This window comes from Adiantum capillus-veneris, chromosome 15 (genome assembly GCF_014529385.1).
Source record: "Adiantum capillus-veneris isolate H3 chromosome 15, ASM1452938v2, whole genome shotgun sequence".
NCBI classification, from domain to species: domain Eukaryota; kingdom Viridiplantae; phylum Streptophyta; class Polypodiopsida; order Polypodiales; family Pteridaceae; genus Adiantum; species Adiantum capillus-veneris.
The window spans coordinates 47,854,383-47,881,755 of NC_140945.1; the positions used below are offsets into that span (position 1 = coordinate 47,854,383).

At 43.9% G+C, this 27,373-nt stretch overlaps 1 protein-coding gene across 2 annotated transcripts in view; it reads left to right on the forward strand.

Moving 5' to 3' along the window:
- Positions 1-10,769: 10,769 nt before the first annotated feature.
- The window catches only part of QPT (quinolinate phoshoribosyltransferase), a 158,242-nt gene continuing 141,638 nt past the window's right edge, over positions 10,770-27,373 (forward strand). Inside the window, exons 1-3 of one of the 2 annotated variants that reach the window (XM_086530328.1) lie at positions 10,770-10,865; positions 10,979-11,127; positions 11,201-11,334. In XM_086530328.1, coding sequence (XP_086386454.1) covers positions 11,006-11,127; positions 11,201-11,334 — 256 coding nt within the window. In that variant the 5' untranslated portion in view covers positions 10,770-10,865; positions 10,979-11,005. The other variant, XM_086530327.1, reaches the window with a different exon arrangement.

A 27,373-nucleotide genomic window follows, 5' to 3' on the forward strand; every position in this document is an offset into this window, starting at 1 on the left:
TGCACTCACATGCTACCTCTGCCTGGCATAGACCTTCTCCTAGCTCGGACCAACTTTGGTTGCACCATCATTGCCCACCCCCTCGTCGAACATTTATGTTCGACCACACATGGCCTTATTGCACTAAAAGAGTGCACACCAAAAACAGACTTTCTGTACACTGCAAAAACACAAAACTGGCACCTGCTACCCGCTATCTTTGCTCATGCGGAGGAGGATCTCGACGATGATGATGCAACCAAAGTTGAAAAGGAGGAATTCGCATCATCACTACCTGCTTGTCCGTTTCAATCCCCTGTTCTTCTACTGCTGCTTCATCAATCTCTAGCAAGGAAGAGAGAAACTAGGTCTCTACCGCATCCTCCTCATCCTCTCCCATAGGTACAACTGCATCATATCTTTTGGCAAAACTTTGCACCTGTTGCACCACTATGGCATACTCCACCGCTATCTTCATCAACATGGCCATTAGCATGGCACTGCACACTAGTTTTACCTGCTCTTCACCACCTGTAGACCTAGACTGCTCCGCTTCGTCTTCACTAAGCACCTCGGCTTGCACTTCATGCCGCTCCTCGCACATATTCAGTGCCTCTCCACTCACATGTAAGAGGTCTAACTCATCATACCTGGATTGGGATGATTCGGTCTCCCAACTCCTATCTGCGTCCATAGAGCTATTGTCATTCGATTCACCCTCCTCTTCGGTTTCAAGCTCGGGAACCTCTTCTAGTTCACTGCTTTAACCTCGTTTGCAAACCGCACTCCTTTCTCTTTATCACATTTCAATCGAGCTTTAACAGCTTCACTCAAACTTGGACGCACTTCCTGTGTCCTCTCTGGAACCACCTGCACTTCCTCCATAATTGGAGCTGCTCTAGCCGGCATCTTCGGCATAGGAACCATCCTGTCTCTCTGCACCCAAAGAACCCTTGGTTCTTCTCGCACTTGCACTTCTCTTTGCACCACCTTTGGCTCGGCTATCACCACCTCACACTGCTTTGGAATCACAGCATTTGGCAAACACCGCCTAGCCTCACACTTCTTCAAAATCTTCTTGGTTCACCCTCTCGCTAGAGCTACCGCCTCCTCATACGACATTGGACCATCTATTTCCACCTTATCTCGCACTTCCTCATGTAGGAAATCCATAAACTTAAACAATTTCAAAAAACTGGCATTTTCTACAGCAGTTACCTTGATCAGTTTTCCCCAAAGGGCTTCGAACTCCCACTCGAACACTTGAAAATCTCCCTCCAAGATTTGCTTTAATCTGTCTAGCTTCCGTCTTACTTCATCTAGCTGTGCATCCGCTAAAAATCTCCTTCGAAAAGCCGCCTCAGGACTTTGCAATCTGATTTTTCTTCTTCACTAAGGCTATCGAACCATAGCTTAGCTTTACCACGAACCACGAGTGGGAACACCTGTACCACACCATCTTCTCTTGATAAACCGCTTTCCAACACAAACAATCCGTAGTCTTGAAGCCAAGTTTCTGCATCTTCAACCCCAGTGAAAATAAGGTAGAGCGTCTCAAGGTAGGTGGCCTTTTACATCCTTTAGAGGTTCCACAAGGTAACTGGGAGAGTATCTCTATGGAATTTGTAGGAGGACTACCTACTACAAATCGTGGCCATGATGCCATATGGGTAATTGTGGACCGTCTAACAAAGATGGGTCGATTCATTCCCACTAAGACTACGGTTAAGAGACCGGAATTAGCACGGCTATTTGTAGAGCATATATATAGACTCTATGGTCTTCCAGCTAGTATCATTAGTGACAGAGATCAAAAGTTTGATAATAACTTCTGGAGAGCTGTGTTTCAAAAGTTGGAAACTAAACTTAATCTAAGTACCGCTGATCATCCAAAAACAGATGGTCAAACCGAAAGAGTTAATCAAGTGCTAGAAGATATGCTATGAACGTACATTAGCAAGAAGCAAACCAATTGGGAAGACTATTTACCTATATTGGAATTTGCTTACAATAGTTCAAAGCATGTGACTACAGGGTTTAGTACATTTATGCTTTTATATGGATTTCAACCTAGATCACCCGTTACGGTGGGGTTGGCTAAGGAGAAGATACAACAAGGGAAGGATTTTCTCCAAGACCATTTTGACATGCTTCGAGTTGCTCGATAGAATGTTAAGCAAGCTCAAGATCGATATAAGAAGTACACAAATGAGCATCATCGTCTTGCTACTTTTGAAGAAGGAGACAGGGATTCCTCATGGTTCCGGAGCATTCAGAAAGTCTGAAGACGGAAAAAGTTGCTAAACTTTCACCACGCGATTGTGGACCATTTACCATTCTCAAACGTATAGGTCAAGTGGCCTATAAGTTAGCTCTTCCAGAGCACTCACGAGTTCATCTCGTTTTTCATCTCAGCCGTTTATGAAAACAGCTAGGACAGAATGATAATGTCATTAACACAGGTGTGCTAGTAGACCCTATCGAGCCGCCAAGCATCCCTCATGAGCCCGAAAAGATTTTGGATTCTCATGAGATTTGCACCAGACATCATGTCAGATGAAGGTGTTGGTAAAATGGCTAGATAGACCTGAAGAAGGTTCTACATGGGAGAATGTCTCCACACTTAAGAAACGTTTTCCTACGTTCATTTTCGAGGACGAAAAAGATTCTCCAAGGGGGGGTAATGTAAGGACATGGGTCCTATGGGCAAGGCCACCGGCACGGCCGAAGTGTGTACGCTAGGGGGAGGCTATACGGTTGGGTGGAGATCAGCACACGCATTACCACCATCCTTTCAGACATATCAAGTATTAATAATCCCAGCTTTGCCCAACAAGTGCTAGACATCTACCACCTTGTCTAGCGATTGAACCCACCTTTTTAGAACAAGAAACTATCAATGGTATCGCCTTCACTAAACGTACTACCTATCTGTCTATTGAACTAAATATTGATACTCCCTCTGATGGTAACTTCTCTACTAGGTTTTTCTGGAAACGAGATCACCTTTAGCTTGCTGCCGCTGAGTTTGTAATGAAAAAGAGCAACAGACCTTTCAAAATTGCTTTACATACTTGTTTAAGTATTCTACATCTAATTGTTTACTCTTCCTCTAATGTATCTTAGCCCTAGAAGAAATTGGGGCTCTTATTAAGAAGTTTCAGGCTAAAGGCTTCCATAAAAGAGTTTTGATTTCTATCATAATGTTTGCTCTGAGCAGAAAATAATGGCCTGATGCCAGGTTTGATGTTGCATTACTTAGTCTTTATTGAGGAAGAGGCCCATATCTAATGAGCCTACTAACTTATTAGTTATGGTGCCTGGGTAAGGGTGGGCACACACACACACACACACACACACACACACATTACTAGGAATGGCGTGTTAATAACCTTGTGGGATATTAACCGGGGGACTATTTGGCCTAGGGAGCCTTGGGTTATTAACTGAAGTACATTCAGTAGGTGGTTAGTTGATAGGTGCCTTAAATAAAAACCTAACTATTAGTTGCTAACCAAAGAGCTATGGGCGGTCGCGCTCTGTCATGTTTTTTCCTTCTTCTATGATTAAACTTCAATGGCCATTACAATCTGCGACACTACGCGTTCTAATGCCATTTTTTTCCCCTTCTCTCTAGCCTTCCTCTCTTTATCTCTCTATCTCCCCTCCCTCGTTCTCTGTGCGAGATAAGGACGCTGCAAAATCGGGCCCGTCTCACTACTAGAAGGAATGTGGGGTGCTGTTGTGTCATCATCTTCCTCTTGAAGATGGCCTGCCACATTGCTGGAACGAGAAAGGGGCCTCTGGCTCCCAACACTATAAAGGTGAGCGGTTTTGCTCACTTAGCATTGGTCAGGACTAGAAAAATGAATTTTTTGTAACCGGTAAAAGTAAAAGCAAACTTGAATTTCTTCCGGTTTTTAGGTCAAAATTTGAAGCTTTTGCCGGTAATTACACTATGACTTGTGTAAATTGCCCGATTTTCTTAAAGGCAAGCTCAAAATCTAACCGAGATTTTACAGTTTCATCCGATCAAAATACACTACCGACCCCGGTTTTTTTCTAACACTGGCATTGGTAATCTATGAGCGTGTGAGTACTTGTGTTCTTTGAGATTGTGAGGCTTTATACCCACAAGGGTGTAAGGTTTAGTAATCAACTATATGGCTAAAGGCAAGGATAAGCATGCTATTGTAGAGTTGGCCGCTCCGACTCCATTTTAGGTTAAGCTATGGACTACTGTTTGAATGGTGTGGTGTGATATACTTGATGTGTTCGTACTATTCTCATTTCTGTACTGTAATGTGACTTCTACTGAGCCCTTTTGGCTATGGCATGGTTGGTTTAGTTGCCTTTAGGAAATGCTTTCCTTTTAATGATAAATCAAAAGGAGGGCAACAGTATGTATCCGCGGCCTTGGTTGTGAATGCCTTTAAAAATGTTGGCGTTTTCTGTTGATGCATAAAAAACGGTCTTGTCTTAAACTCGGGTTATTCTAACATGGAAGGAGAGTAGCCTCCTGCAATACAGGAGGTATGGAGCTTAAAAAGCTTAAAGGTTGTCTTTTAACTTAGTGAAGGTCCGTATATGGTAAAGCTGACCTACCTACTGGGTATAAAACAAAAGGCCTGGCTTTGGTATGAACCGGCCCATAGGGTATATTTTTTAAATAAAAAATCATTTATAAAGAGATCCTCTTGCAATACTGGTTGATTGCTACCTTTGTTTAGGTTAAATTATGCTGATTGATGTCCTTGTAAATACTTGATGAAAGAACCTATATGATATAGTTAACCTACTGATGAGTAAAAACGGAGACTTGGTAAATTTGTTTGAATTATCACAGCAGGTATTCTTCTTTTGGGGTAATTCGGGTTGGATACAATGCTTACTACTAGTGCTCAATTCAGGTCTATATCGTCTGAGTATTATGTTTCCTTGGGAAATTTTGTTCACTTGGCTGTACAGGATGTGAGCATCTGGGACCGGTGCTAGGCCTTCTAGTCTTGCTCAATCAACGACTTGGCCAACTGAATATTGGGAGTTTTTGAAACTCTGTGCTACTTTACCGTACATAGATTGGGCTGCTCGATTGGTACTGAGCTTACTATTATTTCTCAAGTAAGGTCAGAGCCGGCTTAGGTTTGTGTTCCCTGCTCAATGTGGATGTACATGGTTTAAATATTTGGTTGAGGGACAGGGTTATAGTGATTCTTCCCGAACATGGTTGAGAGTATTGATGAATAATGTCGTTGACTTTAGTAGATAGGGTTGCAAATCAGCCGCTCGTGAAACTGTAAGTGGTCGATTGTTACATTAATGAATGGCCATGGTAGCTTCCTTTTGTTTGGAAGAAATATGGCACCTCGACACATTCCTTCTATATGTTGTATAGGGGTGTAGCACTTATACTTACTACCTTACATATGGTTTGTCTAAGAAGGGGTAGAACTTACTTACTAACAACCTTTTATGTTACAGGTGACTCCAAAGTATAGATTGCTACACGTATGAGCAATGTCACTGACCTTGAAAAATAGCGGGAATTTATGTCAAACTTTGTAAAGTCAAGAAACATGTATATGCGGCCCACTTCGAGGCTAAATTGCCCCATAAAACTTGTCTCCGGCTTTATCTCATGAGAGCTTGGAAAGCAAAAGGAGCTTTAAAGGGTCCTTTTTTCCTGTAAATGAAACCATGTCTGAATAATTGAGTAGCTTCGACTTTCTTATTTCTTATTATCTTTGAAAGCAATTTAGTTGGGTGACATCTATAACATGTGGGATACCCATGCATCACTTGCATACAGTGCCAATGCTAACTGAAAGTTGTGGTGTTTCCATGGGTGCAGGTGAGGGTTACCTTCTCAACTATGGTTTTCAAAGTTCCTTGGATTAAAGATGGTGGTTTTATATATCTTCAAGCTCTTAGCTCTTCTTGTACTTATGTATAAAGTCCGTTTTGTACTATGAATGGGAATTATACCACCTTTTCACTGACATGGTTTCTAGAGTCTTTTGTAATTTGAAAGAATTCTTTGGTATTTATGTTATATTGTTACCAGAGACACACACACACACACACACACACACACACACACACACACACACACACACACACACACACACACATATGCTACTATTTATAGGCAATTTAACTCCTACTGGTGTTAGCAGCGGCTAACATAGGCTACACCGAATATGCATCAAGCGAGAGATATGCTATGGTTGTGCATAATATTCCCAACTCACTTTGTATAAGTCTTGGGCTCATTGGGAGTTCCAAAGTTGTATATGCTAGCTAGAGGGCTCAAACTTAAACCCATAGTAGAAGGGGATTGTGGTGAAAGCCTTTACAAGGAAGCCTTTATGCAAGGAGGCTTCATTCTTGAGTATCCACTCTTGAGGATCCACTTTTAAGAGCTCCCTCTCTCTTGAGTGTTCACTCTATGGATGAACTAGCCTTGAGCTTAATGCCCATGCTTAAGAGGATAGTACTAATCCATTGTAATTAGAGAAGCTTGATTAATCTAATCCCTATTTTACTCATTAGTCTTACCTTCTCTACATTTCATTATGTCATGAGGTAGTATTACACTCTCATTATTCTAGATTTGAGAGAGGTATGCACTTCTTGCTTTGATCTTAACTCTCTTCTTCCCTAAGCATTTCAATTAGTTGATTACTTCTCTAATTCTCTTGATTAGTGTAGAGTGTGTGTGCACTCTTGGTCATGTCATTAGAGTTTGTGCTTAATTGTGTGCTTAAGTGTGTGAAGGTTTAAGAGCCTTGAGCTCAATGCCACTTGTGTGTGATGTGATTAGAGTACCTTGGTTGGCATGTGATGATTGTGAAAGTCAATTTCAATGCAATTGCTTTGATCATGGATGCTTGTGTTGATTGTGTTCTTGTGACTCCATAAGATTGGCAAGTAGGACTTTGGTGGACTTGATGTGTGTAGGAGTTGATTGATGAGTGATTAGAGTATGATTAGAGTTAGTCTTGCCATGGCTAATCTCTACTTGCATTGGTGAGGTATTCTCTGGACTCCTCTATTTCTATTCATCCGATTCTTGTGCTTCCATGCCCTAGCCGGGTTGCCGATGCACGGATTGATATAGGAGTGGCTTGTTGCCACTTCCTAGGTATATATAAGTCGGTGACTAGTCTTAGTAACTAGTATTGGCCTGGGGAAGATCTTGTGATTAATGGTTTGAATTCACTAGGTAACTTTCTAATGTGGATAATTAGTGGGTGGATTCTTAATGTATGGTACCTATCACTTTAAAGGAGTTAAGTGGTATAGTGGGTTTTGAGTTGATTGGACTGACTCTATATGTATAACCTTGTCTTCATGCGCTTGATGACACGATGGCACATTCCTGGTGGCGTATGCTCTCTCTCTCTCTCTCTCTATGTGTGTGTGTGTGTGTGTGTGTGTGTGTGTGTGTGTGTGTACGAGGTGCCGTCAAAGGCTCTTCACCCTCATGAAGATCGGACTCGCCATACTGTTGTGGAGGGGTTTTGGCTACTGGCACCGTCCCCTATAAAGGTGAGCTTCCTTGCTCACTTAGCATTGGTACCTATGTGCTTCTGTGGTATGTATGGGTGTACTAGTGAAGGGTTGCCTATACCTTTGGATTGTGAGGGTGTGCCAGCAAGGGTGTGTATTGTTAGAGTGGTTGGCTCTATGGCAAAAGGCAAAGACAAGCAAGCTATTGTGGAGATGGTTGCTCCGACTGAATCTCAGGTGACTTAAGATACTGCTATGGAACTACTGTCCGCGCTTCTTGGATGTGTTGTGATTCACTTTTGATATGGTAATAGAACTCATGCATGCCCCGGCTTTACTAAGTTGGAGTTTGAATGTTATGTGCTATGTCATAACTTGCTTGCTTATGGTTGGCAACTTCCACTGGCCCTTTGGTATCTGCGGCACATGTTTTTTACTCTCCTTTTGAGTTCAAGAAACTCTTTCAATATATGTTTGCTGACATGCCATACGCATGTATACTAGCAGTGAAACACTTTGAATGGATGTATTCTTTCTTCAACGCAGGTTAATAAGTTTCCTGGAGAATTTTTATAGCTAAGGAAGTAATGCTAAAAGTTTTTTTTTTTTTTTGAGCATCAATGAGGAGGAAACATCTTACATAAAAATTGGTGGATGGCCCTATGTTATATGGTGGGTATTGGCTTACTTTTGAGGGGTGGCGAAGCGCACACAATTCAGACGGCCCAGATGTCCAAAGCTAGAAAAGATGGCGTTAATGTTTTTTAAGCTTGGAAAGGTGCATCGTGCAAGAAGCTAAGGTTGAATGAAAAAAACCACTTTATGGTCTCCACTCCTCACTTTGCTGAGGTTCCCTAGTCACCTCAAAATTCGACATGCACTCTTAGGTACCCGTTGCCACCATTATCGGAGCTTGAGGTGCGAACTCTTCCCTACTATGCTAATCTCTTTCCTCCTCAAAATAGGGACTATTTTGTTTGTGTTGTAGGCTTCAACTTGACGAATGTTATTGTTGTGCTACACATTGCAAGGAGAGCAAGTTTGAGGCAAGTTCTCCCTCCTTGAATCTGGTCTACATCCTCCATGTCTCCCTGATCTGTGTGTGTGTGTGTGTGATGTAATCTCTACCAGTGAGAGAAATAAAGTCTTGTTTGGTGGAGGGACGTACCCATTGGACATGCCTTTGTGTGTGTGTGTGTGTGTGTGTGTGTGTGTTCCAATAACCATATAACATATACACCAAAGAATCCTTACAAATTACAAAAGACACTAGAAACTATGTCAATAAAAAGGTGGTATAAATCCCATTCATAGTACAGAATATTCGTTATACACAAGTAAGAGAGAATCAATAGCGTCAAGAAATATAAGTCTGCCATCTTCAAGCCAACGAACTTTGAAAACCATACTTGAGAAGGTAACCCTCACCTGCACCCATGGAAACAACACAACATATAGTTAGCATTGGCACCGTATGCAGGTGATGCATGGGTATCCCACATGTTATAGATGTCACCCAACTAGATTGCTTTCAAAGACAAATAGTAAGAAAGGTAAAGCTAACAATAACATATATTAAGAGTTGGTTTCTTTTACAAGGGGTTGCAAGGAAAACATGTGGAGCCCCTTTAGCTTTGCAAGCTCTCATGAGATCTGGACAGAGACGAGTTTTATGAGGCTTTTTAGCCCCAAAGTGGGCCACATATACCTGTTTCTTAACTTTACTAATTGCCGCTATTTTTTATGGGTCAGTAGTAGTGCTCATACGTGCAGTCAATCTATACTTTGGAGTCTCCTGTAACACTAAGAGATGTTAGTAAGTATGTCCTACACCTCCCCTAGATGGAGACGAAAAACCACATAAAAAGTAGTAAGTATGAATGTTCAATCCCACTTAATCACAAACACGTAGAGGTGGGATATTCCAAAATCCCCCAGTTGTTCCCAAAGGCCAAGGGAGTGTACCGCCAAGGCCCATTAAATAACATAATATTGATGCAATAAACCCCAAATGTAACTTTATCAGTAGATAAAGCATGGTAGTTGACTCAACGATGTCAAACATTACTTAATAGTAAGTCATTACTCACCAAATCCAGCTTGTGTCAAAGGGCTTTTTCCTGTTGATGCTATCAATGCATCTAATCTCTCTATTTTAAACCATGAAGTGCCCAAGATGACTTACTAACCTTTCTTAAAAGATTTCAAACCTAAAGTGTCTATGACATGTCAGGAGACCTCTATTAAAGGAAGTCATTGAGCTTCAAAGCAACAAAGTAAACCAAAGTCACCAACCCTGTAAGGCTTAATAGGTCAGCGACGTCACTACCCGAAACCCAATTAAGGTTACAATTGTTAATATCACCCACATAACCATATCCAACAAATAGTTATTTTCCTTTAAATATAACCACCATTCACAACCATATTCGGCCATATGAGCAGCTATAAGGTAGGATTAGTTATAAGTGTCAGGTTTAAGCCCAATCCTTAGATAGAAGTACATATTTAAGTTAACAGAAATGTCCAAGGTAGTCGATATTCCGACCGTCATAAAAAACATCAGGTTTATATCTTGTGCAAGAGTTTTGCCATAGATTTGTCACACAACAATCAACAGGCATAGCTTCGTTTCATGATCGTATCTAAGCAAGAAAAGCAAGCCCACTCCTGTAAGTAAAATAACAAACCCCAGAGGCACCTCATTAGAAAATAATCGCGACAGCGAGCGAACTAAAAATTATTTTAGCGAATAATCATATTAAGTGAACCCACATTTCACTGCCTTTTTCATCATTCCTAATACACTCTCTTTGAGTCATTATACTCTCTGTCTTTTAATGATGACTCCACTTTGTCTATCAGCCAATCACAAAATTTTTCAACTTTTTTCCTCAAAATTATTTTTAGTGAGGAACAAAGGGAACTCAACTCTATGGCATTTGCCCTTTGGGCAAGCCAAAAACATGAAGGCTTTTATATAGTGCAACAATAGAAAAGTAAACTTTATTTTCCTTCTTATAAGAGCCCCATCCCCGCAGCCAGCTGCCCACAACATGTTCCAGAGGGACGCAATTTAATGTGTGGTTAGAGCGCGAGGGTTGCTTGCTCTGTAGCTGCTGCAAGCTTTGCGTGAGACGGGGCTCTAACCTGCGATTTTGCAAACTCACCGCGTGGACCATGCTTGTGTAATAAGTAGGCCTGGTTGAAATTGTCCTGGTTTTTAGGTCAAAATTTGAAGGTTTTGCCGGTAATTACACTAAAACTTGTGTAAATTTGCCGGTTTTCTTAAAGTCGAGCTCAAAATCTAACCGGGGTTTTATAATTTCAGCCGGTTAAAATACACTAGACCCCGGCTAACACTGAGTGATCAGGTGCCAACTTAAGCAGGAACAGCACCGCGCACGACACAACCGGAGAGAGAGAGAGAGAGAGAGAGAGAGAGAGAGAGGTGATTTTTTTCACTCACTGTGGCTCGTACTTGCAGCTTTAATCCGTGAGCTTGAAGCCTAAGATGCCCTGTGCAGCCTTCAGATGTCAGGGCTGCCTACACATGCCCTCTACTGATTCCAAGCTTCCCATTTCTTCCAAGCCCTTGGGTGTTACCGTCTCCGTTTCCGTTGCTTCAAGATATTCGTAAGCTTCCTTGATGTTAGTTTTCTGACAATGCAAAATCCCTAGGCATGCTTTAACTTTTGATTTTATCCAGAGTGAATTGCGCCATGTCCCAAGCTGTAAGGGCTGTAAAAAATGCAAGTGTTCGTATACCCCCACCTGCTCACCCCACTTACGACATAAAACGAGTCATCAAAGAGGCTCTGTTGGAAGATGCTGGGGACAAAGGTAAATTGTTACTCTTGTATTCTGCTCTGTTGGCAGGGAGACCATGATGAGGATGATCATAAAAATAATGATGATGATTTTTAGTTCTCAATGGGTCCAATATTGATAAATGGAGCCCGTGTAAAGTTAGAATGGGGCACCCTAGGGGTCACTACATCTCTGAGAGGAACTTCACCTCGTCTCTTTTCCATGCCGGTGATCGTGTCTCTATTTGAAGGTATTAAGTTGTGTGATCGCAAGTCTATATTGTGTTTTACCACCTGGTTGACTGTTTCATGTAGTTGTTACCAGAGTAGTGATCACTGCGGGCTTGTATGCTACATTGGAATATAGCTAGGACCAATCACCCCATGTGGAAGAAGTACTAGCTTCGTCTCTTGCGTTTTCTACCACAATATCTTCACTCTTCTCCATTTAATCCGGAGAAATTTCGTTTTGTGAAGAGGATATAACAGGAAGAGATGAAATCTTTGACTATTGTAGACGTGCACGTCGAATCAACGGGTTGAATCTAGTGCAGTGCGTGCTGCACAAGAGGAGAGCCACTCCACTCCTTTGTCACAGATTGCCCGGAAGAGAATAGAGTCCACCAATTTGTCTCTGAGATTTTGGGGGTGTCGACGGGTTGACACTACTATAGGGAGGGACTTTATGATATGTATAGAAGACAATAGAGTCAACCAATTTCTCTCTGAGATTTTAGGGGTGCTGACAGGTTGACATTTACTCTGGTGAGTGACTTTATGATATGTACATAGAAGTTGACCATAATTTTTTGGGATTGTGTGTCACAAGACGGGCACCACGTGCCAATAGAAAAGAACAGACCGAACAGACTTTTAGCACTTCAATAACAACCGAACTGAAAGAGAGAGAGAGAGAGAGCACATGCGACACGAAGTGGTGGAATTCCACCACTAGAGAGTATTGGGCCAAACCTTGGCACCCCTTTCGGTATTTCTTTATATTACTTGAACTCAGTACAATGCCGATACTCGCGCTCTGTACCTTCTCACTAAAGCGTGCGTGAGACTGAGCCCTCTGCACTTAATTAAAGGCCCTTGGCATTGAAAAGCAGTTTACATGAAAAGCTTGAAATTCAAAAGCAACAGGCTCAAAGGATGGCGCCCAAAAACAGGCAGCGCGTTTTGCAAAAGTCCGTACATTGACGTGGCGTAAATCCGTATAGGCTGCCACATTAGCATGTTAGCGCAATTTGCGGATTGTTCGTATTGCTGCTACGTCATCAACTGCTACACAATTCTCTTTGCGTGAGTGTTAGTTCTGTTGTCTTTGGTGTTACTTAGGTCCCATTGGACGGGGTCCCATAAGTTGGCGAGAACTTCTCTTTAAAAATAGGCTCTTGGCAAGACTTTGCAAGTTGGTAAAACTTATGTTGCTACTGCTTCTTCACTTAGGGTTTAGGCCCCTCGCCCGGGATCTGAAGGTTGGCTCTGTTCTTCAATGACTTGACATGTCAGCAGTTTGTGACATTGTGGTTTGTAAATCCTTAATAAATGAAGGATTCATGTACTCTTATAATGGTTGTTTTGTCTGAATATGTGTGAAAGATGAATTGTCTGCAACAGCTTGTCTTTTTGATGCGAATCCAGAGTTTTGTACATTGTCTTAAGCTTATCCTGTTAGAGTTTTGGCATCCCAGGCCCCTCGGCCGGGATCCGAAGGTTGGCTCCGTTCTTCAATGACTTGACATGTCAGCAGTTTGTGACATTGTGGTTTGTAAATTCTTAATAAATGAAAGATTCATGTACTCTTACAATGGTTGTTTTGCCTGAATATGTGTGTGAGATGAAATGTCTGCAACATTTTGTCTTTTTGATGCGAATCCAGTGTTTTGTACATTGTCTTAAGCTTATCCTATTAGAGTTTGGGGATCCCAAGTGAACTGCCCAATGTGAACCCATTATTTATGTTGGCTTTTAGGTATTTATATCACTTATTTGTCAAAGTCTGGGTAGGGCAATTTATTGAGGTTGGTATATATGCAACCCCTGGCCTCCATTGTATTACACATTCAATTATTCATCGCCAAGGTTGATTGGTCCAGGAGACTCTCTCTCTCTCTCTCTCTCTCTCCTTGGTCTCTACGCTTCCGCATCGTCGCCTTTGACATGGTATCAGAGCCCTTGGTGGAGCTTTGTGCTTGAAGACCCTTGGCGGAGGAGGAGCTGCATAGACCCGTGAAGGGAGATCATCTCCCTCGTCGCCGGCAACCCCCTCCTTTTCGGTGTTTCAAAGTGCTACTTCCCCGTAGTGAACCCCCTTGGGCGGCGCCGCTGTCTTCCCTACCACAACCTTTTAGAATGCTACCCGACAGCCCCTTGGTGACACACTGCAAACTCCACCGGCAGCTTGTGACCCCCCCCCCCCCCCCCCGCCCGCTACCCACGGTGTTTTAAAACGCTCCTGCCCCTGTCCTTGGCGGCGCTGCTGCTCTTCCCTTGCGCACGTATTGAAACGTCGATGATGGTGACGGCACTGAAGCCTTGAAGAATGGAGCCAACTTGCAGATCCTGGTCGAGGAGCCTAAACCCTAAGAAGAACAAGAACAGAAGAAGAAGTCCTACCAACTTATGGGGACCCCGTCTGATGGGGCCCCAGTGACATAAGGATTTAAAATAAAGCAGAACCCACCTCCGCAACACGCGCAACTGATGACGTGGTAGCAGTACAAATGCTCCGGAAATTACGCCGACAGTGCTGACGTGGCTGGTCGTATGGATTTTCGCGTTTTGCGTTGACATGCTGACATGGCAGGCTGTACGGAGTTTTGTAAATTACGTTGGCAGCTTTTGGGCATTGCTTTTGGACCATATGCTTTTGAGTTTGAAGGCTTTTCATGTGAAACTGCTCTTGGGGCCTAGGGCCTTTAAATATGAGGCCATGAGCTCATTCTCTGTTCTGTGTGTTCTTTTCTATTGGCACGTGGTGCCCGTCTTGTGACAGTGGTATCAGAGCATCAGGCGTGTGCTTTTTTGAAAGCATATCGGTGCTACCAAAGAACAGACAGAGCAAGATCGCACTTCCAAAGTTCATTGGAAATTTTAGGTTCGTGCTCCGACCCGGACTTATTAGCTACTCCGACCCTTACTTCATCGCGCATCGGGCGTGCTCCCATCTTCACCGCTCATGTCTTACAAGGGATAAGCCATAAAGATAGAGAAGGATCCAAGATTTGTTTTGAGTCACTGTTTTTCTCAAAAGCAGTGCCATGCAGATGTTAATATAGCTACCAAGCCGCACACTCCAAGGACTTGGCAAGCATTCAAGAAATTTTTTGCCCGAAGTTATATGGTTTCTGACATCTTCCTTCGGAGTGCAACTTCTGGCAGAGTGGGGTATCCTGAAATGCTTGCTCCAAGGTGCAGCGGAATGAATGTTGAACTTTGCTCAAGATGAGTGCTCCAAACTGTGCTCAAGGTTCCTTTTTCTCAGGGAAGGGAGAGCTTCCGTTCTTTAATGAGAGAGTGCAATGGACACAAACAAAGTGAATGGACACTGTGCGTGAAGGTGCATGAGACTGAGAGATAGAGAAGAGAATACGACACTAGAGACGTAAAACCCTCCTCCAAGGGCCCCACTCTCGATGGCGAGAGTGGTCTACTATTGATTGCACAATCTGGTACAATGACTGAATGCAAATCTAATGGGCTATGTCGCGGTCGACGAGGACGAGACTATGGCTGAAAACTGAATGCTTCGAATCCGGACTTGCTACTGTTGCAAAAAAGCTGGCTTGCTAGGCTTCATGTCGCTGAATTTGCTGATGCAAAACGCTGATATGCTTCCCTTCTATCTGCTGAATTTGCCTTGCTGAAAACGCAGGTTTGGCAATGCAAAAACGCTGATGCACAGTTGGCAAAAACGCTGAAGTGGCTGGTCTCTTAAGCGCTGGTTTTCTGCAGCACGAACACTGGTCATAGGCTGTGCAAAAACGTTGGTTATTGCTGTGGAAAAACGCTGGTTATTGCTGTTCAAAAACGCTGGTTCATGGCTGAAGTTGTTGGTCTTCTATGGCTGAAATCGCTGGTGCAATGATGCTGAAAAACGCTATCTGTAGGGGCTGAAAACACTGAGGCTGTTGGAGAGAAAACGCTGGTGTGTTTGGCTCCAAAAACGCCAGGTTGAAGGGGGGGGGGGTTGTCTTGCTGAGAAGGGTCTTTAGAGGCTTGCTGCACTGAGTGCCTGATGCTCTCCTTCTTCTTCTGCTAGAAAGTGCTAACTCTGGTTTGCTTATATATTATCTTAGCAAAATTGCCCTACCTAGTTCCCAACAAAAGTCACTTAAAAATAACAAGTAAAAAATGTCAAAAATAGGAAAAATAGGTTTAATGCACTGAAAAATTCCCCTGATGGATTTTGATGGTAATGCTGATGATCATGCTGTGTGCAACCGGAGGATATGCATCTAATCTAAGTGACTGGTCATGCACGGTCTGTGAACAGACTCACAAAAGTGCCAGATCACTTCTTATTCTAGACCGACTTGACTGAACTGAACCCTGGTCATGCTGTAGCTTGTCCACGGACACATGGGGTTGGATGTGTCACGTGACATCCCCCACTCTCGATGGCGAGAGTGGTCTACTATTGATTGCACAATCTGGAACAATGACTGAATGCAAATCTAATGGGCTATGTCACGGTCGATGGTTTGGACGACGAGGACGATACTATTGCTGAAAACTGAATGCTCCGAATCCGGACTTGCTACTGTTGCAAAAACGTTGGCTTGCTAGGATTCATGTCGCTGAATTTGCTGATGCAGAACGCTGATATGCTGCCCTTCTATCTGCTGAATTTGCCTTGCTGAAAACGCAGGTTTGGCAATGCAAAAACGCTGATGCACAATTGGCAAAAACGCTGAAGTGGCTGGTCTCTTAAGCGCTTGTTTTCTGCAGCACAAACGTTGGTCATAGGCTGTGCAAAAACGTTGGTTATTGCTGTGGAAAAACACTTGTTATTGCTGTTCAATAATGCAGGTTCATGGCTGAAGTTGCTGGTCTTCTATGGCTGAAATCGCTGGTGCAATGATGATGAAAAACGCTATCTGCAGGGTCTGAAAACGTTGAGCCTGTTGGAGACAGAACGCTGGTGTGTTTGGCTCCAAAAACGCCAGGTTGAAGGGGGGGGGTCGTCTTGCTGAGAAGGGTCTTTAGAGGCCTGCTGCACTGAGTGCCTGATGCTCTCCTTCTTCTTCTGCCAGAAAGTGCTAACTCTGGTTTGCTTATATATTATCTTAGCAAAATTGTCCTACCTAGTTCCCAACAAAAGTCACTTAAAAATATTACGTGGAAGATGTCAAAAATAGGAAAAATAGGTTTAATGCATTGAAAAATTCCTGTGATGGATTCTGATGGTAATGCTGATGATCATGCTGTGTGCAACCGGAGGATATGCATCTAATCTAAGTGATTGGTCATGCACGGTCTGCGAACAGACTCACAAAAGTGCCAGATCACTTCCTATTTTAGACTGACTTGACTGAACTGAACCTTGGTCATGCTGGAGCTTGTCCACGGACACATAGGGTTGGATGTGTCACGTGACATCCCCTCCTTTTCAAAGTGAGGTATTGGTACCGAACTGTATGGCGTCGAGGGAGATCGCCAATAGCATCTGGAATCCATGAAGGGACTCTTCGCCGGCCCACTCTGATGTGTGGCTCGTGCGATACTTGAACTTCATAAAGGTCTGCAACGCTTGCTTCTTTTGGCCGCGCCGAAAGCGACAAAGGCCGAAAGTGACACAAAGGCTTTTGTAGCTCCTTCAATGCTTCCACTTTGTCTATGGACCTTCTTCAAGAATCTCCAAAGCTGAAAATTCTTGAAACCACTTTCAACACAAAAACATGAATATACCCATTCCATGTAAAGTGACTTGAAAAATCTCGTTTTCGTTAAAGACTGTGTATGCAATGTAGATGAACAAATAGACGGAGTGCCAAACCGTTCACCACACACACGCAAACAATGAGATCGAATCTTGTCTTGCTGATCTAAATCAATCAACTGTGGCAATTCAGAACGGAAATGCCCATGCTTGGTGCTCATACGTGCTTGTGCTCTTTCTACAACTGTGTCGTGCCAAGGAAGCGATATGGAATGTGGCTTCCTTGAATGCATACTTTTCAGCGTTTCATGAATAATCCGCATACATCCGTGCTCATTCATGAGTGAAATGTGCTCAATGTGCAATATGTCATGCCTAGGAAAAGGGATCACATAAAGACGCTGACTAAAATACAGGAAACGCGAATGAAACACTCGAACAAATGCGTGCTGACAAATTATTCGAACACAGTACTTCCTGTAAGGATTCTTTGGACCTAGGCTCGAGAGCCAAGATCGGTTCTTCGTGATTGATCGAATCTGCAATGACGTTAGCTTCACTAGAGAAAGTATCAACTAACACATCATCCTTGTGAACAATCACATCATCTTCATGCAAATCATCATGCTTGTCCTTATCATCCAAATCATCATGCTCATCATTATCATGCAATTCATCATTCTTATCATAATCATGCAATTCGTGTGTATCATGCTTTGGAGAAGAAGAGACCAAGAGAGTCTCCTTCTCCTGAATCCGTTCAATCTTGCTTGCACATTAGAAATGAGAGATGGAGAATGAACAACTTGCTCTCCGCGAATGACAACATTGATTGCATTGACAGAGGAAGGGGGTTCTGTGGATTCTTTAGATTCATTTGATTCAAGCTTAGGACATATTCTTTTTATGTGACCCTTAATGTGACAATGAAAACATCGACCTTCCTTAGAATAAGTGCTTTGCTCTTCCGACGTGATGTATCCTCCTACAATTCCTTGTGCTACCTTTTCATCTGGAGTGAGCTTTAGCAATTGTGTTAGCTTTACCCTTAGGTTCATTGGAAGAATTCTTTTCTGAGAGACTATTGGAAGATTGGTTAGAAGAGTTACTGTTCTTACCATTGTTACCGTTTTGAGGGTTCTGAGAAGTCTGAGAGGTACTTGGCAAAGTCTTGTTTTCCTTAGGATTTCCCTTATTGTGCTTTATCTCTTGTGCGAGAGCAATCGCTACTGCCTTGTTGAGATCGATTGGATCGAGCACCTCGACATCGTACTTGATATACTCGTCCAATCCATAAAGGAATGCCTCCTTGCGCTCCGCATCCGATTTGCGTAATTGAGTGCCGAGCTGCAAAACACGATTAGAGAAAGACATCACTGGCATACCATTTTGCTTGAGACCGCGCCCATCGTCCTTCAATCGTGCTAGGTACTGTGGAGGCATAAACTGCGCCTTGAGCTTGTCTTGGAAATGAGCCCAATTGAAGGAAAGGGGCATGAATTCGTCGGCTTCCTCTAGGTGCGTGGCTAACTGTGCCTCTTGCCATGCGTGGTACTAATTGATGGCATCACTGGCAAGGTACATAGCTGCCGTCAAAACCTTGCTATTTTCTGTCTTCTTAGTTGTCGCAAAATAAGCATTAAATTGATGCAACCAAGAATGGATAACCGTGGCATCCATCTTACCATCATACTTACTGAAAGTCAACTTTACTGTGACTGGGTTGTTGGAGTCCGAATTCCGGCTTGCGCCACTTGATGAACTACCAACATCTTTGGCTGGCTCGGACTTCGAGGTGAGAACATGTCGTACAAACTCTTGCATGTGTTTTTCACTCTATGCCGCACGCTCTGCCTGTCTTTCTTCAGCGGCCAAGCGCGCTTGATCACGCTCACGCTCACGCTCAAAGGTGTCTTGTCTGAGTTGGCGTTCACGCTCGAAGGTTTCTTGTTTGTCTTGGCGTTCACGCTCCAAGGCTTCCTGTCGTTCGGCTTTTCTCTCTAACTGTGCCATCCCAATGCGAGTTGTTTCTTGTTGTTGTGCCATCATCTCCAACATCGACTTGACCATCGCCTCCATAGGATTTGGTACGATCTGTGGCGTAGATGGCGTAGGGGGAGGGTCAGGAAAACCTCCATGGTGAGGAAATTCTTCTTCACTACTTTCATGCCCATCACCTCCGTGCGAAGTATCCATTCCGCTTCGGGTGATGACCATACACCGTGATCTTTGGTTCTTAAGTTCTCGAGGAACTTGGGTTCTTGTGGGTCTAAGGTTCTTGGGTTCTTGGGGGTCTTGAGTTCTTGAGGGTCTTGAGGTTCTTCTTTCGCTTGCAATCTGTGCTAGAGAAGGATCTTCTCTTCAACCCGAGTTCTGCTCTTTTCTGCGGGCGCACCCCTTGGCGGCCTTGCGCTCACACCAAGGTTGCTTTTTCCCACCTCACGTCGATTGGCCAGCCGCTAAGTGCATGGTCCGCTCTCAATAAGTGAAAAGAGGCACAAGGGGAGGTTGGACAAGCCCTTCTTTCTTGGGTTTGCTGTCACTCTTCAAAAACACGATTAGGACTCGACACGTCCAAGAGGACTTGGGTTACGTGCGACCGCAACAAGCATAAAAAAAATTATGTGGTTCTTGTGGTTCTTTCCTTGAGTGATAGAGAACACTACCAAAGCTCTGATACCAATGTAAGGTGCCGCGGAATGAATGTTGAACTTTGCTCAAGATGAGTGCTCCGAACTGTGCTCAAGGTTCCTTTTTTTTAGGGAAGGGAGAGCCTTCCGTTCTTTAATGAGAGAGTGCAATGGACACAAACAAAGTGAATGGACACTGTGCGTGAAGGTGCATGAGACTGAGAGATAGAGAAGAGAATACGACACCAGAGACGATGTAAAACCCTCCTCCAAGGGCCCCACTCTCGATGGCGAGAGTGGTCTACTATTGATTGCACAATCTGGTACAATGACTGAATGCAAATCTAGTGGGCTATGTCGCTGTCGATGGCTTGGACGACGAGGACGAGACTATGGCTGAAAACTGAATGCTTCGAATCCGGACTTGCTACTGTTGCAAAAACGCTGGCTTGCTAGGCTTCATGTCGCTGAATTTGCTGATGCAAAACGCTGATATGCTGCCCTTCTATCTGCTGAAATTGCCTTGCTGAAAACGCAGGTTTGGCAATGCAAAAACGCTGAAGTGGCTGGTCTCTTAAGCGTGGCTTTCTGCAGCACAAACGTTGGTCATAGGCTGTGCACAAACGCTGGTTATTGCTGTTCAAAAACGCTGGTTCATGGCTGAAGTTGCTGGTCTTCTATGGCTGAAATCGCTGGTGCAATGATGCTGAAAAACACTATCTGCAGGGGCTGAAAATGCTGAGGCTGTTGGAGAGAAAACGTTGGTGTGTTTGTGTAAGGTGCAACGGAATGATCTTTATTGCTCAAGGTTCCTTTAGTTCTTAGGGAAAGAGAGAGATTTCCGTCTTATGGAGAGTGCTATGATCACGAACAAAGTGAGTGGATTGTGCGTGCAAGTGAATGAGACTGAGAGAAGGAGAGAGGAGAGATACGGCACCTGAGAGGTTGTAAAACCCTCCTCCGAAGGCCCCACTCTCGTCGGCGAGAGTGGTCTATTCTTTGATTGCACAAAGGTGTACAATGCGAATGCAATGGACTGATGCAATGGGACTATGCCGATGACAACGACGGCGACTTGGGCTGAAATCTGGGATCTACTTTATGCTGAATTTCTTGGACTGTTTCGGGGTTGGAATTCTCTGTTTATTGCTGTCTTTAAGGGCTGAAAATGGTGGATCTTGCGGGGGGTCATGCTGATGGTAAAAACGCTGAAGTTTTGTATCCTTTAGGCTGCGTTTTTATGCTGATTTGCACCTGCTGAAAACGCTGCACTTGTAGATCTATTCCTTGCTGAAAAACGCTACAAACTGCTGAGGTTTTGCTAGCTTTCCTAGCGTTAGTGTTTGCTGAAAAAACGCTGAGATTTTCTGATGTCTTGCTGCGTTTTTGAGGCTGAAAAGCTGAGACCAAAACGCTATGATTGCTGATGATTGCAATCCCCAAAACGTTGGCTCTTGGGGCTGCGTGAAGGGGGAACAAGTGCCAGGGAGGGAACTTGTAGGCGATGGATCTGCTGTGAAGGGAAAACGCCAAGGTATGGGTGAGGATGGCGAGGGTCTAATGCTGAGGGGGGGGGGGGGGGGTATTGCTGAGAAGTTGCCTGCTGAGCGGGAAGCTCCTGCTGCCTCTTCTGCCAGAAAGTGCTAACTTGGGTTTGCTTATATATTAACTTAGCAAAATTGCCCTACCTACTTTTGTTGCAAAGTCACTTAAAAATAATAAGTGAAAATAACCAAAAATAGGAAAATAGGCTAAATGCACTGGAAAATTCCCCTAACTGATGCTAATGGATTCTGATGGGAATTCCGATGATCATGCTGTGTGCAACCGGAGGATATGCATCTATGCTAAGTGACTTGGCATGCACGGTCTACAAATAGACTCACAAAAGTGTCAGATCACTGCTAATCTAGACTTGACTGAATTGACTGAACCCTGCTGTGGTGTAGCTTGTCCACGGACACATAGGGTTGGGATGTGTCACGTGACATCCCCTCCTTTTCAAAGTGAGGTACTGGTACCGAACTGTATGGCGTCGAGGGAGATCGTCAACAGCATCCGGAATCCTGGAAGGGACTCTTCGCCGGCCCACTCTGATGTGTGGGTCGTGCGGTACTTGAACTTCATAAAGGTCTGCAACGCTTGCTTCTTTGGGCTGCGCCGAAAGCGACTCAAAGTCTTCTGTGGCTCCTTTGATGCTTCAACTTCGTCTAGAGTCCTGCTTCTTTCGTCTTCAAGAATCTCCATGGCTGAAAGTTCCTGAAACCATCTCCAACACAAAACCATGAACATACCCATTCCATGTAAGTGAAGGAAAAAAATATTGTCTTTGCTAAAGACTGTGTATGCAATGTAGATGAACATAGAGACGGAGTGACAACCCGTTCATCAAACACATGCAAACAATGCACTCGAATCTTTTGTGTTTGATCGAAATCAATCAACTGTGGCAAATCACAATGGAAATGCCCATGCTTGGTGCTGATACTATCATGTGCTCTTTCGGAAACTGTGTCATGCCAAGGAAGAGACATGCAATGCGACTTCCTTACATACAAACTTTTCAGCTTTTCATGCACAATCCGCATACATTTGTGCTCATCCATGAGAGAAACGTGCCCAACATACAATATGTCATGCCTAGGAAAAGGGATCACATAACGATGCTGACCAAAATACAGGAAACCTTCACGAATGAAACACTCGAACAATGCGTGCGTATCAATCATGCAAACACACAATACTTCCTGTGATGGTGCTTTGGACCAAGGCTCGAGAGCCAAGATCGGTTTCCTGAAGGGGTTCTTGGACCTAGGCTCGAGAGCAAGATCGATCCTTCGTGATTGATCGAATCTGCAACGAGGTTAGCTTCGCTAGAAAAAGCATCCACTAACACATCATCCTTGTGAACAATCACATCATCTTCATGCAATTCATCATGCTTGTCTTTTTCATCCAAATCATCATGCAAATCATTAGCATTCAAATCATCATGCTTCTCATAATCATGCAAGTTCTGTGTGTCATGCTGTGGAGAAAAAGAGATTGAGAGAATCTCCTTATCCCGAATCCTTTCAACCTTGTCCTGCATAGTAGCAATGAGAGATGGAGAAGGAGCAATGTCCTCTCCATGAAAGACAATAGGAGAATCACTGTCGGCATTGATAGTTATAGTGTTAGCCTTAAATTTCATGAGAGCGTCATTATCACGAAACCATCGAATACCCAAAATCATATCACATCCTGAGAGAGGAGAAATAACAAATTTTCTAGTGAAGGCAGTCTGTTGAATTGCAAACAACACATCAAGGCACTCCTTCGTGATGAGAGCGTCCATACCAGGATGAAAGCCAGAACCTCGATAGGAGATCTCGGACTAACTTCGAGGCGGGCTCTCTCAACAAGAGAGGGGCTGATCATATCATGCATACTACCTGGGTCAAACAATATGACAAAACGGTGCCCCGATGTACGACCATAACATTTAATGAGTGAATCATCAATGGGAGGGTCCTGAGAAACTTTGGGCACAATCGTGTTATCATTCATTGCATTGACAGATGTAGTGGGTGCTGTGGGTTCTTTAGAGTCATTCAATTCAAGCTTAGGACATGTTCGTTTTATGTGACCCTTAATGTGACAATGAAAACAACGACCTTCCTTAGAATAAGTGCTTTGTTCTTCCGACGTGATGTAACCTCCTACAATTCCTTGTGCTACCTTTTCATCTGGAGTAAGCTTAGGTTTAGCAGTTGTGTTAGCCTTACCCTTAGATTCATTGGAAGAATTCTTTGATGAGATACTGTTGGTAGATTGGTTAGAAGAGTTATCATTCTTACCATTCTTACCGTTCTTACCGTTCTGAGGAGTTTTTGAGGTACTTGTGGAAGTCTTGTTCTCCTTAGGCTTTCCCTTGTTGTGCTTCATCTTCTGTGCGAGAGCAATCGCTACTGCCTTGATGAGATCGATTGGATCGAGAACCTCGACATCGTTCTTGATATACTCGTCCAATCCAAAGAGAAAAGCCTCTTTGCGCTCTTCATCCGACATGCGTAGTTGGGTACCTAGCTGCAAAACACGATTAGAAAAAGACTTGACCGGCATACCATTTTGCTTGAGAGCGCGCCAATCGTCCTTCAATCGTGCGAGGTACTGAGGTGGCATAAACCGCGCCTTGAGCTTGTCTTGGAAATCAGCCCAACTAAAAGAGAGGGGCGTGAAATCCTCGGCTGTCTCGAGGTGCGCAGCTAGCTGTGCCTCTTGCCATGCGTGGTACCAATTAATGGCATCATCGGCAAGGTACATAGCTGTCGTCAAAACTTTGCTATTGCTTGTCTTCTTAGTTGTTGCAAAATAAGCATTAAATTGATGCAACCAAGAATGAAGAACAGTAGCATCCATCTTACCGTCATACTTACTGAAAATCAACTTTTCTCTAATTGGATGGTTGGAATCCGCATCGTGGCTTGCGCCGCTTGACGAACTTCCACGATCTTTGGGTGGTTCGGTCTTCGAGGCTAGGACTTGGGCAATTAATTTTTGAGTGCGTAGCTCTCGTCGAGCTTCACGCTCGGTCTCCAAAGCCAATCTATGAGCGGCACGAACGGCCTCCAAAGCTGCGTTTCGTGCTGCCGCTTCTTCCTTCCTTAGTTCTTTTCTTTCTTTTCTTGCGTTGCGCTCGCGTTCTAAAGCAAGGCGCTTGTCTTCTTGTTTATCCATCATGGCCATCATCTGCTTCATCATTGCTTCCATAGGGTCTGGCGTAGATGGCGAAGGGGGAGGGTTGAAGAATCATCTCCGGGTGGGGACGAGTCTCCGTCGCCTCTCTCATGCTCATCACCTGTATGTGAAGTATCCATTCCGCTTCGGGTGACGACCATGCACTATGATCTTGGGGTCTTAAGCTCGCGAGGAACTTGGGTTCTTGAGGGTCTTGGTTCTTGGGTTCTTGAGGTTTTCTTTCGCTTGCAAATCGCGTTGGAGAAGGATCTTCTCTTCACCCGAGTTCTACCCTTTTGTGCGGGCGCACCCCTTGGCGGCCTTGCGCTCACACCAAGGTTGCTTTTTTCCCCCTCACGTCGATTGGCCGGCCGCTAAGTGCGCGGTCCGCTCTCAATGAGTGAAAAGAGACACAAGGGGAGGCTGGACAAGCCCTTCTTTCTTGGGATTCTTGTCACTCTTCAACAAAACACGATTAGGAATCGACACGCCCAAGTAAACTTGGGTTCGTGCGATCGCAACAAGCAAAAAAATTCTTGTGGTTCTTTCCTTGAGTAATGCAGAACACTTCCAAAGCTCTGATACCAATGTAAGGTGCAGCGGAATGAATGTTGTATTTTCTCAAGACTAGTGATCTTTATTGCTCAAGGTTCCTTTTAGTTCTCAGGGAAAGAGAGAGCTTTCCGTCTTATGGAGAGTGCTATGATCACGAACAAAGTGAGTGGATTGTGCGTGCAAGTGAATGAGACTGAGAGAAGGAGAGAGAAGAGATACGACACCCGAGAGGTTGTAAAACCCTCCTCCGAAGGTCCCACTCTCGTCGGCGAGAGTGGTCTATTCTTTGATTGCACAAAGGTGTACAATGCGAATGCAATGGACTGATGCAATGGGACTATGCCGATGACAACGACGGCGACTTGGGCTGAAATCTGGGATCTACTTTATGCTGAATTTCTTGGACTGTTTCGGGGTTGGAATTCTCTGTTTATTGCTGTCTTTAAGGGCTGAAAATGGTGGATCTTGCAGGGGGTCATGCTGATGGTAAAAACGCTGAAGTTCTGTATCCTTTAGGCTGCGTTTTTATGCTGATTTGCACCTGCTGAAAACGCTGCACTTGTAGATCTATTCCTTGCTGAAAAACGCTACAAACTGTTGAGGTTTTGCTAGCTTTCCTAGCGTTAGTGTTTGCTGAAAAAACGCTGAGATTTTCTGATGTCTTGCTGCGTTTTTGAGGCTGAAAAGCTGAGACCAAAACGCTATGATTACTGATGATTGCAATCCCCAAAACGCTGGCTCTTGGGGCTACGTGAAGGGGGAACAAGTGCCAGGGAGGGAACTTGTAGGTGATGGATCTGCTGTGAAGGGAAAACGCCAAGGTATGGGTGAGGATGGCGAGGGTCTAATGCTGAGGGGGGGGGGGGGGGGGTATTGCTGAGAAGTTGCCTGTTGAGCGGGAAGCTCCTGCTGCCTCTTCTGCCAGAAAGTGCTAACTTGGGTTTGCTTATATATTAACTTAGCAAAATTGCCCTACCTACTTTTGTTGGAAAGTCACTTAAAAATAATAAGTGAAAATAACCAAAAATAGAAAAATAGGCTAAATGCACTGGAAAATTCCCCCAACTAATGCTAATGGATTTTGATGGGAATTCCGATGATCATGCTGTGTGCAACCGGAGAATATGCATCTATGCTAAGTGACTGGGCATGCACGGTCTACGAATAGACTCACAAAAGTGTCAGATCACTGCTAATCTAGACTTGACTGAACTGACTGAACCCTGTTGTGGTGTAGCTTGTCCACAGACACATAGGGTTGGGATGAGTCACGTGACAGTTTGGCTCCAAAAACGCCAGGTTGAAGGGGGCGGGGGGGTCGTCTTGCTGAGAAGGGTCTCCAGAGGCCTGCTGCACTGAGTGCCTGATGCTCTCCTTCTTCTTCTGCCAGAAAGTGCTAGCTTTGGTTTGCTTATATATTATCTTAGCAAAATTGCCCTACCTAGTTCCCAACAAAAGTCACTTAAAAATAATAAGTGAAAAATGTCAAAAATAGGGAAAATAGGTTTAATGCACTGAAAAATTTTCGTGATGGATTTTGATGGTAATGTTGATGATCATGCTGTGTGCAGCCGGAGGATATGCATCCAATCTTAGTGACTGGTCATGCACGGTGTGCGAACAGACTCACAAAAGTGCCAGATTACTTCCTATTCTAGACTGATTTGACTGACTTGACTGAACTGAACCCTGGTCATGCTGTAGCTTGTCCATGGACACATAGGGTTGGATGTGTCACGTGACACTTGCGATGGAAACCCTTGCAGTTTATAACTTGAAATTTCTCGACATCTCTCAGTAGGTGTCTCTTTTTGAGCTAAAAACCTTGGAGGTTTGGTGTGATTGCTATGTCTTGAGCCTACCATCGCCGCCAGAGGAGCACCCTCTGTCCAAGAGCTGATGGACCATGTTGTGGTCAGCTAGGACCTTATGGAAAGAACCTAACCCTAATTTTTTTGCATGTATCAGGATGGAAAGTCAGTCGACTTTTCGAGTTTGACCGATGTCGAGATCGCTTTTTAAGTTTGAGTTCTGTTTGAACTTGTTTGGTGATCCTGTTTGGAATTTGTTTGAAATGGATGATATCTGTTTTGAACGTGTCTTGGTGCCAATTTGAATTGTTTGACTAGTTATAATACTGGTTTCATTGACTGGTGATTTTTGCTCCCCGGTGGAGTAGTGAGAAATGTTGTTTTGGTATTGTTTGAACCTTCAAACGACGCAGACGGGAGTTTTGGGGAGCGTTTGGTTGTATGCTTGAAAAATATTATTGTGTCACGTGA